At 43.8% G+C, this 17,280-nt stretch overlaps 1 protein-coding gene across 5 annotated transcripts in view; it reads left to right on the forward strand.

Moving 5' to 3' along the window:
- Positions 1-12,827: 12,827 nt before the first annotated feature.
- Positions 12,828-17,280, forward strand: part of Dnaaf9 (dynein axonemal assembly factor 9) — a 135,781-nt gene continuing 131,328 nt past the window's right edge. For 4 of the 5 annotated variants that reach the window (XM_041670189.1, XM_041670192.1, XM_041670190.1 and 1 more), the window contains exon 1: positions 12,828-12,996. In XM_041670189.1, coding sequence (XP_041526123.1) covers positions 12,914-12,996 — 83 coding nt within the window. In that variant the 5' untranslated portion in view covers positions 12,828-12,913. The remainder of the gene's footprint in view (positions 12,997-17,280) is intronic. The other variant, XM_041670194.1, reaches the window with a different exon arrangement.

Below are 17,280 nucleotides of genomic sequence, written 5' to 3' on the forward strand. Positions count from 1 at the left end.
ATTAGAAGGCATGTCCCAAATGATCTACTTTCTGCAACTTGGCCAGTTTCCTGCACTTCCAAGTAGCTATTAAGCTGTGAATTAAACCATTTGTTTCCAGAACACCTGAGTTCTGTAGCAAGAAAGGATGGTGTATATTTGGACGTGTTGCTATGTGCCTGTAATCCCATCATCTGAGAAGCAGATGTAGGGGGACTACATCAAGTTTTAGGGTACTCTTGTGTAAAGGAATGTAAAACAACTTCCTTTTTTCTTTTTCTGTGGATTCAACTTGGACTGTGAGTCAAAATGATCTCATTCTTTCCTCCCGCTATTCTCTGACCCATAACTTAATTTAGTACAATAGTACATCTCAAAATTCTCTTATCACAAGCTTCAAAGTTTTACCCATAACTTTGATTTCTTAGTTTTGTTTGTGGGGGTCAGGACTTTACTATGTAGAGCAGGCTGGTCTCTACTCACAGAAATTCTCCCTGCCTCTGGCTCCTGTGTGCTGTGATAAAGGTGTGTGCCACCATATCCGGCCAAACTCTTAGTTTTGTAATTCTTCTGGTTTTAATTGGAATCTGTTGATCTTCATTCCAGGCCACAGGTGCTATTCAAATCCATCTCACAAGCCTCCTCATTTTAAGATCAGCGATTATTGTTGTGCCATACTCTCATCATGACAGAGAGCAGTTAAGAGTCAAGGCAAGCTTCATACTTCTTATTTTTATCTTTATTATTATCATCATCATCACTAGTGTGTGTATACACATGCATGTGTATAATGAAAGGTGGGGGGGGGGCATTGCCGAGGTATGCATGAGAAAGTCAAACAACTTGGTTGAGTTGGTTCTCTCCACACCTTTATGTGGGTTCTGGGGATCAAACGCAGGTTGCCAGGCTAGTTCTGCAAGTGTTTTTACCCACTGAGCTATCTCACTGGCCACACACAGACACTTTTAAAACCTCTTCTTAAGCAAATTGAAAAGTGTGGGACATCTATGCTCTAAGAAAGCAGTGAGCTATCCACTCTGGTTTATTTCTTGGGGCATCTTTTTGTAGGTCCAAGATGAGGAGGTGGATGCTGGGGTAGAGAATGGGTAGCTTTTTGTCTTGATTGACAGGCTTGAATTTCATCAGCCTTTGTTTGCTGTGCATGTTCTTTTTCATGATGCAGTTGATTGTAATCTTATATATGCCCAATCATGCATAGGCATGATTTTAGGTAATTTTCCCTAAAAGTTCACTCAGGGGACACAGTTTACCTCACTGTGCATGCACCCAAAAAAACAGTCTAGGCTGGTTTCCCACTGCCTCTAGTTCCAAGTATGCTCTTGAATGCATTTGACCACAAAAGGGGAGTTATTAAGGTTTCTGTGGAGCTCTAAATTTTCTTTATGTACCCATAAGATTATCAGTGCCCCCAACCAGCAGGAAGTAGCCTGGAAAACTACTCTCACATTCCCCAAAAAATGGACTATGCATGTTATTGTTTTATTAAAAAAAAAAAGAGGGGGAAATGGTGCGGGAAAATTCTGTATTCTGTCAATTATGTTTTAAATAAGTACTGATTGGCCAGTAGCCAGGCAGGAAGTATAGGCAAGACAACCAGACAGGAAGTAGAGGTGGGGCAATGAGAAAAGGAATATTCTGGGAAGAATGAAGCTTTTCCCCCAGTCCTGCCCAGATACAGAAAAAGGAAGATGTGACCTACCCCACTGAAAAAGGTACTGAGCCATGTGGCTAACATAGATAAGAATGGTGGGCTAATATAAGTTATAAGGTTAATAAGAAGCCTGTGCTAATGGGCCAATCAGTTTATAATTTATGTAGACCTCTGTGTAATTTTCTTTGGGGCTTACCAGCTATGAAAACTGGGTAGGATAGAAACCCCAACAAGCAGGCCCTCGTGTTACAGCTCCTCCCTTCTGGATTATGTAGAAGGTGTGGCAAGGGCAGGCATTGGACTAATGAATGTAGAACAACAAGGGGCAGTCGAGGTAACCCTTTGCCAAGTTCAAGAAACTCCTTGAGAGTCCTCTTACAGGCCCTCATTCCAAGTTCAGTTGTTTCACATCACCATGGAGGAAACTCCTTCCCAGAGCAACTGAAGAACCCAATAACTATTATAAGAAACCATACTGCTCTGGAGGATAGAATACCCATAGAAGATAAAACAAAATTTCAAAAGACACCATAAATCAAAATTGACAAATATTAGATTTGAACAAGAGAGACCTCTTGATTAGAAGAGATAATAGTTCATCAAATAGCATGGCTGTTCAATCTCAACTAACTTTAAAACTAACAAATGTTTTTCATTTGATCAAATATAGCTTACCAAAAGGGAAATTACCCAAAGTTAGGGTTGAAGAGAGTTTTGTTTTTGTCTTCTCAGGAAAATAAAAACAAGCATCTTGAGGAATTTAAAGACATTTGGACAAATAAACATCCAAAGAAGAAGGGAGAACTACTTGGAAAAAATACCAAGAAAAAGAACAATCTGACCTTATGTGCTCTCTGAAGTCTACAAAAAGATAATAGAATCCCACAATGATGAATCCACCTGGACTATGATAACAACACTAAACTGAAAAATACCACCCAAAAATTGGCTTTGGACTATGAAGTGCTCAGGACCATTTTGAGGTGGCTAGTAGAGATGATCCAGCCTCACAAACTACTCTAGCCAGGACTAGAGACAAACACTATACTTCCCCATGACACAGAGATTGGTCAAGAAATGATACAGCTACCTTTCCCAAGACTTGACAATTAACCTACATTTTTCTTTACAGGATCCCTTAAAGATGTCCTCCCCCCAGACAACAGGAAGTAACTTTAAGAACATGACACCCACATTCCCAAGAGGTGGGGTGGATGGTTTTTGGTCATTCGGTGGTTTATGGATATTTGTCATCATTTAGGGTGGTCGATTACAAGTTATTATTGGTAATAGGAAAAAAGATGAACAAAGTGGGTTAGATTCATGGTTCTTGTTTTGAAATGAAAAGGGAATATAGATATGGTAGGATAGGGGCTGGAGAAATGGGTCAGAGGTTAAGAACACTAGCTGCTCTTCCAGAGGTCCTGAGTTCAAATCCCAGCAACCACATGGTGGCTCACAGACATTTATCATGAGGTCTATTGTCCTCTTCTGTCCTGCAGGCATACATGCAGTCAGAACACTTCATACATAAAAAATAAACCTTCAAAAAAAACATGATAGGATAAAATGGTATATTATTAAATATACTCTGAAAAGAAAAAGAGGGATATAGAAATAGGATAAAAAGGTAGATTATGAATCTACTTTTAAACCAAAAAAGCAACTACTAGTTTTGAATATTTTACATTAGTATGGATTTTTGTATATTGATACAAATTTAAGGTTATTTTTATTAGATTATACTGTGCATATATTTCTAATCTTGTTCAAGATATTGTACCTATACAGCTCACTTAACAATGTAATGCAAATTTCTAGTCCTTGAAAGTTATTATGACCAACTGTAATGCCCAATGTTTGCACTATGGGATAGAGTTTCATGCCTGGAGATTGACACACACAGACAGAGAGACAGAGACATGGGTCATTCTTGAATTTCCCAAGAATGTACCCTTTAGTGTGTTCGGGGGCAGCTTATATAGTGCTCTGGCCACACCCCAGCTCTCAAGATCTTTCAGCTGCAGACTCATCAGGAACTACTCCCCTGCCTTCAGGGGGTCTCATGCTCAGAGCAGCTTCAGGCTGCTCAGAGCAGAGGAAAACAAGTTGCTTTGCTCAGAGAAGCTGCAAGCATAACAAGTTGCTTACAGAAAATTCAGGGTCTGGGGATCCACAGTCCCCAACAACCAACTATTTAGGATGATAAAGAATGTGGGTTAATAGTTAGTCACCTATTACAATCAAACTTGTAGTTATGTAAGGTATGTTTTCAAGGTTAAACAGAGACATTTTAGGTAGTCATCTTCAAATACTTCAAAGATCTACAGAATATGACATTTAAGATGTCTTAATAACATAGGTTCTTTTTTTTATGACAATGAGACATGTCTGCTCCTGGCAGGAAGGATGATGGGCATTGGAGGAACTCCATATGGAGTTTATTTTCTTAGTAGTAAAAGTTAGGCACTTGACAAGAAAGTGTCCTCACTCTACTGCTGACAGAATACTGTCCAAATTGGACAAGCAGGACACAAAAGAAAGGACTGCTGAAGAGAAAGTAGGACAGTCTTTCAAAAACCCTGCTCCATAGAAAAGTCTGCCAATATTCTAGGCCTGGAGGCTGAAGATGGGTGCCCCAATGTTACAGAGGAACCTTGGGTGACTCTTCAGGTAGGCAGCTGTTTCTGTCATTTCTCACATCTTTTTGAAAGTCACTTGCTCGCACTTCCTGCTTATTCAGTTTATATCATTTTTTCCTCAGGTCTCTGAGGTAGTTGAAGATGAGATAGTTATAATTATAGTTTTCCTTGTTTATTAGACTCAGAAAAGAAATAAATAGGTGTAAAGTGTATAAGGTTGAGACATCAAAAGACAGTTTTGGATGGTAATGCAAGTTAAGATAGAAAGTGAATTAAGTATAAGACTTTCTACTCACCAAGATAGGATAGATAATGGAGTATTTTCTCTGAATTTGTCAAATGCAAATAGACTAGATATTGCTGATGTATTATTGCCTATTATTTTACTTATTGTATATATTGTATATCATTATTATTGTACTTATTGTATATAGCTTTTCTTATATTATCTATAACCTTTTTAATTTTAGGCAAAACAGGTGGCAATGTGGTGATATTTTGTTTGTGCTTTAACAAAGTTTGCCTGACAGAGTGTGGAGCTAGCTATTAGTTAGCCATAGAGATCAAGCAGGGAAGGCACATACCTTTAATCCCAACACTTGGGAGAGAGAGGTAGACAGATGTGAGTTTAAGGCCACCCTGGGCTATGCAAGATTGGTCCAGTCTCAAAGAGAAACAGAACCAGGTGATGGTGGCGGCTCACACCTTTAAATCGCAGTACTTGGGAGCCACACACCTTTAATCCCAACATTAAAGTAGAAAAGACGGAAAGGGATATGACTGAGCGGAAAGAGGAATAGAAGGCAAGAAGAGACAGGAGCATGGCATTCAGTCTAAGCATTCAGTCTGAGAATTCATAAAGACAGGATCTTCCCCCTTAGGTCTGAAGATTCAGTAAAGGTAAAAAGTCTCTCTAGTGACTGCCTCCTTTTCTTCTCTGATCTTCCAACATTCACCCTGATATCTGACTCCAGGTTTTTATTATTAAGACCAATTAGGATTCATGCCACACATCTTCTTAATTAAATGTTACAGAAACACGTGTCAATTAGAATTCTTGTTTCTGCATCTGATCATGTGACCCTAGCTGATATTTATAGCTACCTTCCTCTACTACTTATTCTGTAATTCCTCCACCCTCAGCAAGCACCTCAACAGGTCCTAGGTCTTTTCCTGCAAGAGTGACTCATATCCTCAACCCTAGAGTGTCATGGCCCTTTGTCATCCTTCCTGGATTAGGCTATTGTAATTTTCCATTGGTTTTAACCACATGACATGGTAACATCCTAAAGGATCTCCTGCACTACTGACATAATCTTCTTTACCTCCATAGTGAAGAGGCAATCCAATTCCCCCCCTGGTAGTCTGGATCAATCCCCGCTCCTAATGCTGTTATTTCTTTCTTAGCCTGTTGGCTTAAGGCTATCATGAGCCCAAAGTATCCAAGTTTCTAAGTTTCCAGATCATGGAAATGTTTGCTGTGTCTCCAGGCAGGAACACTCACTCCTCAGGAACCAGAACTTCTAGGTCAGCAGAACTTAAGGTTAGGGGAACAGGAAGTGAAAATTTCCCTAGAGAGTTAGTAGGGGTAATAATGAGTGGAACTATTCCCATTTCTAGCCCTTGACTCTTAACTCTTGATGCTGGCTATAAGAGAAACTGTACCTTACAACAGATACTAATTCAAAGCATGTACTTTGAACTCCTGGAAAACCCTGCCCTCACACTCCAGGATACTGCCACCTAATTGTCATGTAATTGTATCTTCAAAAAGTTTCCCTAATTGGCACTATAACTATGTCTTCAAAGGCCATTCCACCATTCTATCAAGTCGGCTGTTTTAGGATGGTGTGGAACATGGTAAGACCAGTAGATTCCATGAGCATAGGCCCATTGTCCCACATCTCTGGCTATGAAGTGAGTTTCATAGGCAGAAGCAATGCTGTGTGGAATACCATTGCTGTGGATAAAACATTTTATAAGTACATGGATGCTGTTCTAGTAGAGGCATTACATGCAGGATTCATAACAATCTATTTCAGTGAGGACAAAGCATCAGTTGACCTTCCCATAAAGGAAGTGGTCCAATGTAGGCAATTGCCTAGCAGGTCACTAGCTGGTCACTTGGGAATGATTCCATATCAGAGGCTGTTAGTCTTTGCTCCTGGCAGATGTGACACTCAGCAGTGGCGGTAGCCGGACCAGCCTTGGAAAGAGGAAGTTCATATTGTTGAACTTATGCACAACCTCCATCTCTCCCACTTTGTTCCTGGGCCCAGTAGGGTGAGAAAGGCATGACTTCTGTTATCAGTAGTAGACTCTAGGAACTGAGGGAGACAGAGATTGAGCAGACCACTCCAGGGAAGCACTTATCAGACATAGGAGATGAGGAGAAATGAGTGATTAGAGCAGGTGGAAGAGAAGCTGAAGAGATGGATTCTAAAATTTGGAGTAAAAAATGGTAGGTGGCAAAAGTCTTCAGAAACAAGCGATCCATATAAACGATCCAGTCAAATCGACAGCTTTGTTCAGTTAGGACAAGCTGAGCCCCTGGGAAAGAGGTCCATTGTGTCCCTACTGAGTTCTGGCACCAGAGGTATTCCAGGGGACATGGTAAAGAAATTGCCGACATGACTGCTCCATATATTGATAAGGTTTTTATTGTAGGTGTGAAAGAACAGCCAGAGGCATCTGGAAGAATCCAAAGAAGAGAAGGAAGCAGACTGAATATGGCCAAAAGACTGGACGTGGCCTGGGCTCTCTGTGAGAGAAGGAAAAACAGCAGGGAATGGAGAACAGAGAAAGCATAGTGAGAATGGGTGGTGGGGTGGTGGGGCGGGGTAGGGTAGAAGGACACCTTGCCATTATAAAGAAAACAAATGGGTATTTGGGAGAAGGGAAGCCAAGGGAGGTGAGAAGGGGTAGGATGCTAGTGTGGACTTTGAAATATTTAACAGGTACTTGTGGATACAGAGAGAGCCTGGAGGCCAGCATGATCTTTGATATGCAACTACAGGTATAGGCATATTCCAGTCTGCCAGAGGTAAGGCAGATGGGAACCAGTTTTTATCTAATTGCCAGAAGTCCTCTTATAGTCCAAATATTTCTGGATATTTGGACAGATTTTTTTGGAGGTTGGGGGATTGTACAATGACAGGAGTAGCTTGGGATAGTCTGACTGTCCACAGAGCCAGTCATCCTATCTACTTGATTACAGAACTCTCCTTACCTGGTTACTTTTTGATGAATGTTTACATGGGACACAATTATTTGGGTATGGTGGCATATGTCTTTAATCCAAGCACTTATGTGTAGCATGAATAATAATAACCCAGAAAATCAGAAAAGCAACACAGCCAACCACTAGAGAGCTCTTACCTCTATGAAATCTTCAGCCTGAAAAGAGAGCGAGTTCCTGTCTCATCCCGCCTTATATTCTTCTCTAGTGCTGGGATTAAAGGTGTGCACCACCATTGTCCAGCCTCTATGACTGACTAGTGTGGCTGCTGGGATTAAAGGTGTGTGCACCACCACTGCCTGGCCTGTATGGCTGACTAGTGTGGTTAATTTTACACTCTGACCTTTTTTTGTGTTTATTTATTAAAACACAAATAAAATATCACTATACTTAGGAGGCAGAGGCTGGTGGATCTCTAAATTTGAGACCAGCCTAGTCTATAGAGTGAGTGCCAGGACAGCTAGAGAGACACAGAGAAATCCTGTCAAAAAAAATTCACAGGACACAATTATCTTCATATGCTTTGCCCATTTGGAGAGACCCTCCCCTCCCCCAAATTTCTTCCCCAGATGTCTTTCTCATCAGTTTTTCAGTCATATTCTTTCCACATCCCTGAGCATCTAAGCAATCCGTTGGCTGCAGCCCATAAATCAGTAAACATGGTACATCTGGCCATTTCTCCTTCCAAGCAAAATGTATATGTACCATCCAGAGTTCTGCCCACTGTGAGATTTCCCTTCAACAGTGTCCTAGATTGGGATTTTGATGCTCCTGCTCTCCATTTGTGGGTGATGTCTTCACAACATGCAGAGCTATCAGTAAACCAGGCCCTAGTCTTTTCTTCCTCAGTCAACTGCTGTGGGAACTCCTTCAGCCAATAGCCTCTGAGATACTGGCCCACTTTTGTCGTGTTGACATGAGAGACGATTGATCCTGGCAGCACCAATCTATTCCCAAGAGAATGTTGGGCACTGAAGACACTCCACTTGGAGCTTGTTCTCTTCTTGGCAAAACTGGCCTTTGGGCAAAGATCTGCCCCTGCCTCAACCACTGACAAAATGCACAGTGTCCAGACTGGACAAGCAGGATACAAACAAAAAGACTGCCAAACCTTGCCAAGACTGCCTCTGAAAATGGTCTGTCAGTTACTCTAGGCCTTAGCTAAAGTCGGTTGCTCCTGTTGCAAGGAGGGGGCCGCTTGTTCTTCTGGGCCACCTGGCTAGCTTACACCCGAAATAATCACACAGAAACTGTATAAATTAAATCACTGCTTGGCCCATTAGCTCTAACTTCTTACTGGCTATCTCTTACATATTAATGTAACCCATTTCTATTAATCTGCATATTGCCGCGTGGCAGTGGCTTACTGGCATAGATTCATTCTGACTCTAGCAGCAGCTCCATGGAGTTCCCTCACTCCACTCTTCTTTCTCCTCACATTCACTTCTTTCTTCCCTGCCCACCTAAGCTCTGCCCTATCAACAGGCCAAGGCAGTTTCTTTATTCATTAATGGTAATTACAGCACACAGAGGGGACTCCCACATCATGCCCCAATGCTGCAAATGAGACTTTGGGTGATTGCCCAGGTAGCCGGTTGTCTCTATCATTTCTTACACCTTTTAGAAGTTGCTTTATTGTACTTCCTGTTTACTCAAGTAGTATTATTTCTCTTCTAAGGTCTTTGATGGGTTGAAGACTTAGCCAAGCCATTTTTAATATAAGACTTAAGCTCCTTAGGATAGAATAACTATTGAAACCTTTAGCATATATCTCTTGTTTGATATTGTTCATGCTGGTTGTAATTCTAATTTTTATGTATGTTTTTGCCTCTTCTTTTGCCTGGACAATACTTGATATTTGTTCTTATTGTATATACTTTTGTATATATAAAATAATAATAAATTATATAATAATAAATAATAATTCTCTTATTTAGACAAGAGGGGGAGGTGCTGTGGGAACTCCTTCAGCCAATAGCTTTTAAGATGCTGGCCCACTTTGGGCATGGTCTCACACGCCCAAAATAAATTCAGAGGAAAAGCATGCACGGCCTTCTTGGCTGCTGGATTCAGTTCCCATTCCTAGCGCAAGGGAACGGCAGATGGCTACTCCTTCTGTAAGTTTATCCTCAGATAATCCTTTGTTACATTGCATTCTGGGCTACTGTGGAACTGGTTTGTACACCAACAACAGGCATAATCCCTGAGGTCATAGGTAAGCTTGGGAACAGAAGGCCTTTACCAGGAGTAGAAACCACTGGCATTTGGGCAACTTCCTGATCATGTAACTTGCTAGTGCCTTCAGGACCATTTTGGGCCCAGCCACATCTATACCATTTCGATTTGATATTGGAATGCTGTTGTGTGTAGCATGAATAATAAAAACTCAGAGACAGATAATGGGGTTCAAGCTGAAGATCAGAAAAGAAAAACAGCCAAACCACTAGAAAGATCTTACCTCTACCAAAGCTCAAGACAAACAAAGGGAGATACAACAATGCTCTCCACCAACCTCAGACTCAACCTCCCGAGTTCCTGTCTCTTCCCCTTGTATTTCTCTTTCTCTGCCCAGCCATATGGCTCCTGTCTCCACCTCCCTAGTGCTGGAATTAAAAGCAAGTGATCCCAAGTGCCAGGATCACCTTTGTGTGAGCTCTGTCTCCCAAGTCTTGAGATTAAAGGTGTGTGCCACCACTCCCTGGCCTGTATGGCTGACTAGTATGGTTGCTCTGCGTTCTGATCTTCCTCCAGGCAAGCTTTATTTATTAAAATATAAATAATATACCACTATAATAGCCAGCTCATAATGGGCATGTCTCAGTTTGCATGGTAACTTGGTGGCCCATTGTTTGTTCTGGAACCATTTTGAGTGACCCTGGATCCAGAAAACTGGTTACTCCAAAGTCTGTTTCAACATGAAAGCAGTTTCATGAAGTTTTTATAGTTTCACAGAAAAAAAGAAATCACGGCAAGTGTGAAATACATTGGTGGGTACATCAGAGGGGTATTACAACAAGATGGGGAGCTTTTTTATAGGTCTAAGATGTTATCTGATGACATTCTCAGCTTTATGGTTTGGGTTTTGGATTTTTGTTTCTTTTGAGACAGGATTTCTCTGCATAACCCTGTCTGTCTTGGAAAACTACATAGACCAGGCTGGTCTTGAACTCACACATCTGCCTGCCGCTGCCTCCAGAGTGCTGGGATTAAAAGTATGTGCTACCATGCCTGGTGACAATTTTAGCTTTGGGGTTAGCGGAAACTAGTAGGCCGCTAAGTCAATAGATTCCAAAGCTTTTGACCTTTTAGTCACAGTATGTTAATTCTGACACAAACTGGGCAAGAAATGGCCGTCCCAGGGGCCAAAGGCAGCCCAAGATAAGGTAATTAGCATCTGGACCAGCAACATCCCAATCTTTCCCATGACTGCAGTTTTCAATCAGTCTTGCAGACAGAGATTCTTTGCAGGAATTCTTGTTCACACTATGTCTCTCCAACAGCACATGAAAAGATGACTAACCAACCACTATCTCATATCTAGCAAGATGACTACAATCCAAAAGATATTAAATGTCCGGAAACATGTGGAAGAATTGGAACCCTCATACCTTGGTAATATGGATATAAATGGTGCAGCTTTTTTTGATAAATTTAGAACTGCCTCAAATAATTACACATAGTTTCTGTATGATCAAGCAGTCCACTTCAAGGAGTATTCTACATATACAAGAGAATTAAAAACATGTCTACACAAAATCTTGTCAACATCTCTTCATACTGACTTTACGCCAAGGCAGAGAAAACGTGGCAACAACCCACTGTTCAATTACCTGATAAACGATTAAGCAAGATGTGATATATGCACACCACGCCATTGGCCAAACGTCAATGGCACACAGTTTTGGTCTGTGCTACAAACTGTATCAGCCTTCCAGCTGGGCGTGAAGATGTAGACCTGTAATATATTCAGAAGGCTGAAGTGAGAGGATCAGGGGTTTGAGACCAGCCTAGGCTACAGAAAAACCTATCAAAGGGGAGAGGGGGAGGTAAATATCACATTTGCTTGCAAATGAAAGCTGCATTCTCAAAGCAGACTCCGAACAAAGCCAGAGACATTGATAGCGATTGGGTCTGTAGAGGCCTGTGGTGTTTCAATAAATTGACCGTTTAGCAATTTACAGACTAATGGCTGTTAACAACTGTGGTTTCCGAACAAAGCGGCTGAAAACCGCTCTTTCTTTCCGAAGCCCAGTCATTGAGCTGCTGATTGGGCTACTGTCAAAGATTATTTGGCTTTCAGAAGCTGTTCATAACTGGCTGGTTTGGAAGCCCCTGAAGAGAGGCTGTCTCTGATTGGCTGGTTTTCACAGACTGTGTTGGTTACCTCTAAACAATGGTTACACGTTCACGGCTTGGGTCCGGAGGCAAATTTTTATTTTCCTTTCATGAATATAAAAAGAAACACTTTTATTTCCCTCTTCTTTTGCTCTTCTTTCCGTTAAACCTGCAGGAGACACCTTAGAGATTGTTAAAATCTTTATGAGCGGAAGGAGGTTTTTTTCAGCCAGCACTGATTATAACTGATTCAGACGCCCGTTATTGTGGCAGGAAAAAGTCCCGGGTTGTTAACATTTGCTATGACAAGATGAATTTAGGACACATAGGGCATCTTGACAAGGTCAATATGTGGTGCTGGACATAATCATTAAATAGGCCTTGTAAATAAAGAACGTGGGCAACCCTCCACTTTATGCAGGAAGGGACGGGCTCTGTGAGATTTTTCTGGCCCACCGACCACAGCTGGAAACAATTCTAACACGGATCTGAACTGCAAGGGGAGGGGTTCTCCTGGGATACCGAGAGCCCTCTGATGCCGGTGCCCTGAACAGGACGCATCACTAAGGGGCCGAATATTTCAAGGGTGGGTGTGCAGCAACTGTTGAGAAGCAGGCAACTGTAGACAGGTAGCTAACTGTCCAAGAGTCCCAGGGATGAAATGCCAGGTACAGACCTGAAGTACCCGAGCACCGCCCGGGCGAGAGGGGGCGGAGCTGATTTGAGTCCCCCTCCCCGGGCGCGTCCGCGAGTATGGCTGCCGTCCCCCACCGAATCCCCGCGACGCTGCAAGACCTTAGGGCCTGATGGTGTGTTGTCCTGGAACAGGGGCGCCCCGAATCGGTCCGGACCAGAAAAGGCACGGTCAAGTGCTCGGCCCCGAGCTCTCTGACGCCCCCGCTGCGCGCGCTCCCGCCCCGCCCCCACGTGCCCGCGCGCGCCTGCCCCGCCCCCTCGGCGCGCCCTCGCTCCGCCCTGCCGCTGGCCCGCTGCGGTGCCGGCCCCAGCGACCCTCCGCGGCCCCGTGGTCCTCCACCTCCAGCCTCCATGGACTCGTTCGCCACACAGCAGCCGGGGCTGCCCCGCGCGCGCTTCGCTGGCACCTCTGGCCGTGGGGCGGCCTCCGTCAGGTACGCCGGGGTCGAGGCCGCCAAAGGGTGGCCCAGGATGCGCGGTGGGGCGGCTACGCCTCGGGCGGCAGGGCGTGGTCTGATATGGCTTCCTTGCGGAGGATTGTTTGAAACGGCTCCCCGAAGAACGTTTGCCTGGGGACGCCGTCCTTCCGGGGGGACAGTGCTGTGGGTGAAGCTCGACAACCCACCGCGGTTCCCGGGAAGACCCTATTGTGACATCCCCTTCCCACGGACTGGTTTCCACACAGACAACCCACCGCTAGAGGCCCTGTCTTCACGCGAGTGGCTCCCCCAGAAGCCGCACGAACCCCTGCGCTTCTAGGTGTCCAGAGCCTCTGCCCCAGACCGTAGTTCGGTTTAGTGTTCCTGGACCCCTACGTGCACATCGGCAGCGCCTCCCCTCACCTATCCCTGGCCATTGCGTCCAGCCCTACCTCCCCCCCCCCCCCCCCCGCCCGTTGCCAGGATGTGAAGGTCATTGGGGGCGTAAGGGGGAGAGCTGGATGGATGGGGAGAGAGGGCCCGGGACCCCCAAAAGAGCTGACAGCAGATCCCTGTTAGAATCCAGGAGTGCCCCACGAGTGTCGGTGCACGGGGAGGGGAATAGATAATTAGGGAGGGCCGTCCTACCCTTTTCTGTAAGGAAGGTCTGTTTCCGTTTTGTGCTCTCTGTTTTTGGGGCTGACCTTGATAGTCTGGGCATTGTTTGTGACCAAGCTGGTTGGAGTGATGTAGATGTTGCAGAAGGATCCTATAAAAAAAGGGAAGGGAGAGTCTCTGAGGTTTGAGCACTGCTAACCTGTCATTAAACCAGAAGAGGCTTTTTTGTTTGCTTACTTGCAGCCATTTGGCAAAGCAAATATGTTATTGTTCCTTTGAAAGGGGCTGTCAACTAATACGTTAGAATGGCTTTTCCTGTATTCTGGTTTTTGTTTTTTGTTTTGTTTTTTTGTTTTTGTTTTTGTTTTTAATTGAGGCAGGCCCTAACTCTGTAGACCGGGCTGGCTTTGAACTCAAAGAGACTCACCCGCCTCTGCTTCCTGAATGCTGGCATCAAAGGCTGTGCCACCATGCCTGGACTGCTTTTTCTATGCTCTTGTTTGGATATTTATGTGTGTATGTGTGAATGTATGAGCCTCCAGTGTTGAGGGGCAAATTCCAGGGCATTGCCTGTGTTCGCAAGTGCTGTATCACATTCAGCCTTGTTTTCTGTAGAGTTTTGTTGGGTTTTATTTTTATTTATTTTTACCTAGGGAGTGTTGTTTGTTTTAATTGGATCAAATCTGTGAAGAGTCAAAAACTATTTTTATTTATTTTTGAGACAGAGTCTTGAATTCAGACCCACCTGCTTCTCGGTGCTGGGATGATGGACATGAGCCACCTTGCCCGGCTTCTTTCTGGATTTTTAAATTAAATGTATTTAATTATTCTGCGTCTGTCTGCCTGCCCGTGTGCACGCCACAGTGAGAGTATGAAAGTTAGAGGACTCCTTGCCTGGAGTCTTCCCTCCTCTCTCTCCTTTGCGGGTCACCAGGATTGGACTCGGTCAGGCTTGGCAGCAAGCGCCTTTACCCAAGGAGCCATTCTGCCAGCCCCCAAACTAATTCTCCTCTTTCGTTTCCCAGGATTCCTTCACACGTTCTGGCAGTGTGTTTACTGGATGACTAAGAGGTGGAAGAAGAGCGAAGTGGTTAGATAGTAATGAAACAATGTGTTTAGGAGTCCTGCTCTGACCTCCACTCTGACACTGTGTGCCTTCCTCTGCCCCTCAGGAAGTCTTTCTGCGCTTTACAGTGTGTAGTGGTTAGCCGCTTGTGGAAACGGCCTCCAGTCTCTCTCAGTGCTTCTGCCCGAGAGGACCACTGTTTGAACGTATTTGAACGTTGTACGGATATTGAACAGGATGCTTCAGAACTCGGAGCAGCCACCCGACAACTCTAGGCTTTCTGCAGGGGTGGGTGCCCGTCTGCGAGTGTCCACGCGCCACACTTGTTTGGTGCGGTGCTGGAGATGAAACTTGGGGTCTTGTGCGTGGCAGCAGAGTGCTCTCCCTCTGAACTATATCCCCATGACAAGCTCAGTAATCTTTACTTGAATTTTAAAAATAGTTGCACTTTAAAATACTTCGGTTTGGATTCAAGTGTGAATGTACCGTGTTTGTATGTGGGAATGTGCAGATGAGTGCAGCTTCCGGGTGAGTCCAGAAAGGCGCTTGGATCCCCTGGATCTGGAGTTACAGGCAGTTGTAAGATGTCTGACACGGGTGGCCTTTCATTTGAATATTTTGAGACTTGAGGGTGGAAAAGGAACTTTACCATAAAAACCTATTTCCAGAATAAATGCGACCTACCTGCTTGCTTCTTTTTTTTTTTTTTTTTTTTTTTTTTTTTGATTTTTCGAGACAGGGTTTCTCCGTAGCTTTTGGTTCCTGTCCTGGAACTAGCTCTTGTAGACCAGGCTGGCCTCGAACTCACAGAGATCCGCCTGCCTCTGCCTCCCGAGTGCTGGGATTAAAGGCGTGCGCCACCACCGCCCGGCTCCTGCTTGCTTCTTATTTCTTTTTTTTTTTTTCTGAGACAGGGTCTTCACTATATAGCCCTGGCTGGCTTGGAACTTGCTGTGTTGACTGAGCTAGCCTTGCACTTGTGCTAATTTCCCTGCCTGTCTCCACAGAGTGCTGGGATTAGAAGAGTATGTACCACACCTGGCCTATTTACTTTCTATTTATTTATTTATTTATTTATTTATTTATTTTGGTTTTTTGAGACAGGGTTTCTCTGTGGTTTTGGAGCCTGTCCTGGAACTAGCTCTTGTAGACCAGGCTGGTCTCGAACTCACAGAGATCTGCCTGCCTCTGCCTCCCGAGTGCTGGGATTAAAGGCGTGCGCCACCACCGCCCGGCTCTTTTTAATTTTTTTATTATTTATTAGTAGTGGCTTTGTGGGGGGCAGGCACCTTGGTCCCATGGCACATGTATGGAGGTCAAGAGGGTGATTTCTTCTCCGTGCACAGTGGATCTGGAGATTGAACTCAAATCCTCAGACCTGCACAGGAAGCACTTTTACTTACAGAGTCTTCTCTGATTCCTTAGTTTCTTTTTTTCTCTTTTTCTTAGTTTCCCTTTGGTTTTTTGAGACAGATTCTCAATAAATAACCTTGGATGGCCTGGAACTCACTATATAGACAAGGCTGCCTCTACCTCCCCAGTGCTGGGAGCTCTTTACTGTCTTGAAGATAGTATTTTTATGTTAAGATCTATAGAGAGCTGAGAGTAGCCAGTGCCTCTTCTGACTTCTTCAGGCACTGGCACACGGGCAGCATACACTCACACAGACGAACATACAGACATCTGTACATATTTTTAAATGAAGACATATATGTTGGATGACTTTATTAGTCATGTCTAAACCCTGAATTTTGCATAAAATGGTTTGACTAAAACTTGACTTTAGATGGTGCATGGTTTAACAGCAAAGGAATTTTAGTAAAAGGTCCCCTCATTTCTCCACCTCCCTGTAGTTGAACATGCTTTTCTTACTATTTAGGTCTTACCTTATTTTCCCTAGTGGTTTTGAATTAAGTCTCATTCTGCAGCTCAGGCTGGCTTTGAACTTGGTTGATCCTCCTGCCCCAGCCTCCCAAGTGCTGAGATTTCAGGCCTTTGGCACTTTGCCTGGCTTTCCCCTCACGTTGTCATTTGAAGGTTCGTGTCAGGTTTCAGCCCAGCACTTGGGTGTCAGCTACGTTTGGTTTCTTTCTTGGAGTTTGGTTTCTTTGTTGCTCTCTCTCTCCAGTGATGAAAGAGGCAGGCTTAACTAGTGAAGTAACATTCCTGGAGACTGTAGATAGTGCAAGTGCATGGAGTAAGGGAATCCATTCTCACAGATGGAGAATGGCGATCAGAAGTGAAAGTACTGTCCTCAGAATTAGAGACTCCTTTCTCAGGTTCTGATCGTCATCACGCTGTCTATCGGGTAATTTCGGTTTCTGTCTCCCAAGCATGTACAATTAGAGTCGCTTTCCCTTGTGAGTTGCTCTTGGCTCTTGGTTCATGAAATGTGCATAAGAATCGCACTGTAGTCCTGTTCAGTAAACGCTTCTTGTCACTCTTGTTCCTTCTGCTGTGGTGGCTGTTACTGCTCCACATGGTTGTCCCTCTATCACTCTAGAACCTAGAGTGAACAAAAGAAAGAAGCTAAATGTCTCTGGGGTTTTGAAGTAATATATATATATATATATATATATATATATATATAAATTTTTATTTGGATTTTCTTAAAA

The sequence above is a fragment of the Microtus oregoni genome, unplaced genomic scaffold, assembly GCF_018167655.1.
Source record: "Microtus oregoni isolate MIOR12 unplaced genomic scaffold, Mior012 000020F_ref0000438, whole genome shotgun sequence".
In the NCBI taxonomy this organism is placed as follows: domain Eukaryota; kingdom Metazoa; phylum Chordata; class Mammalia; order Rodentia; family Cricetidae; genus Microtus; species Microtus oregoni.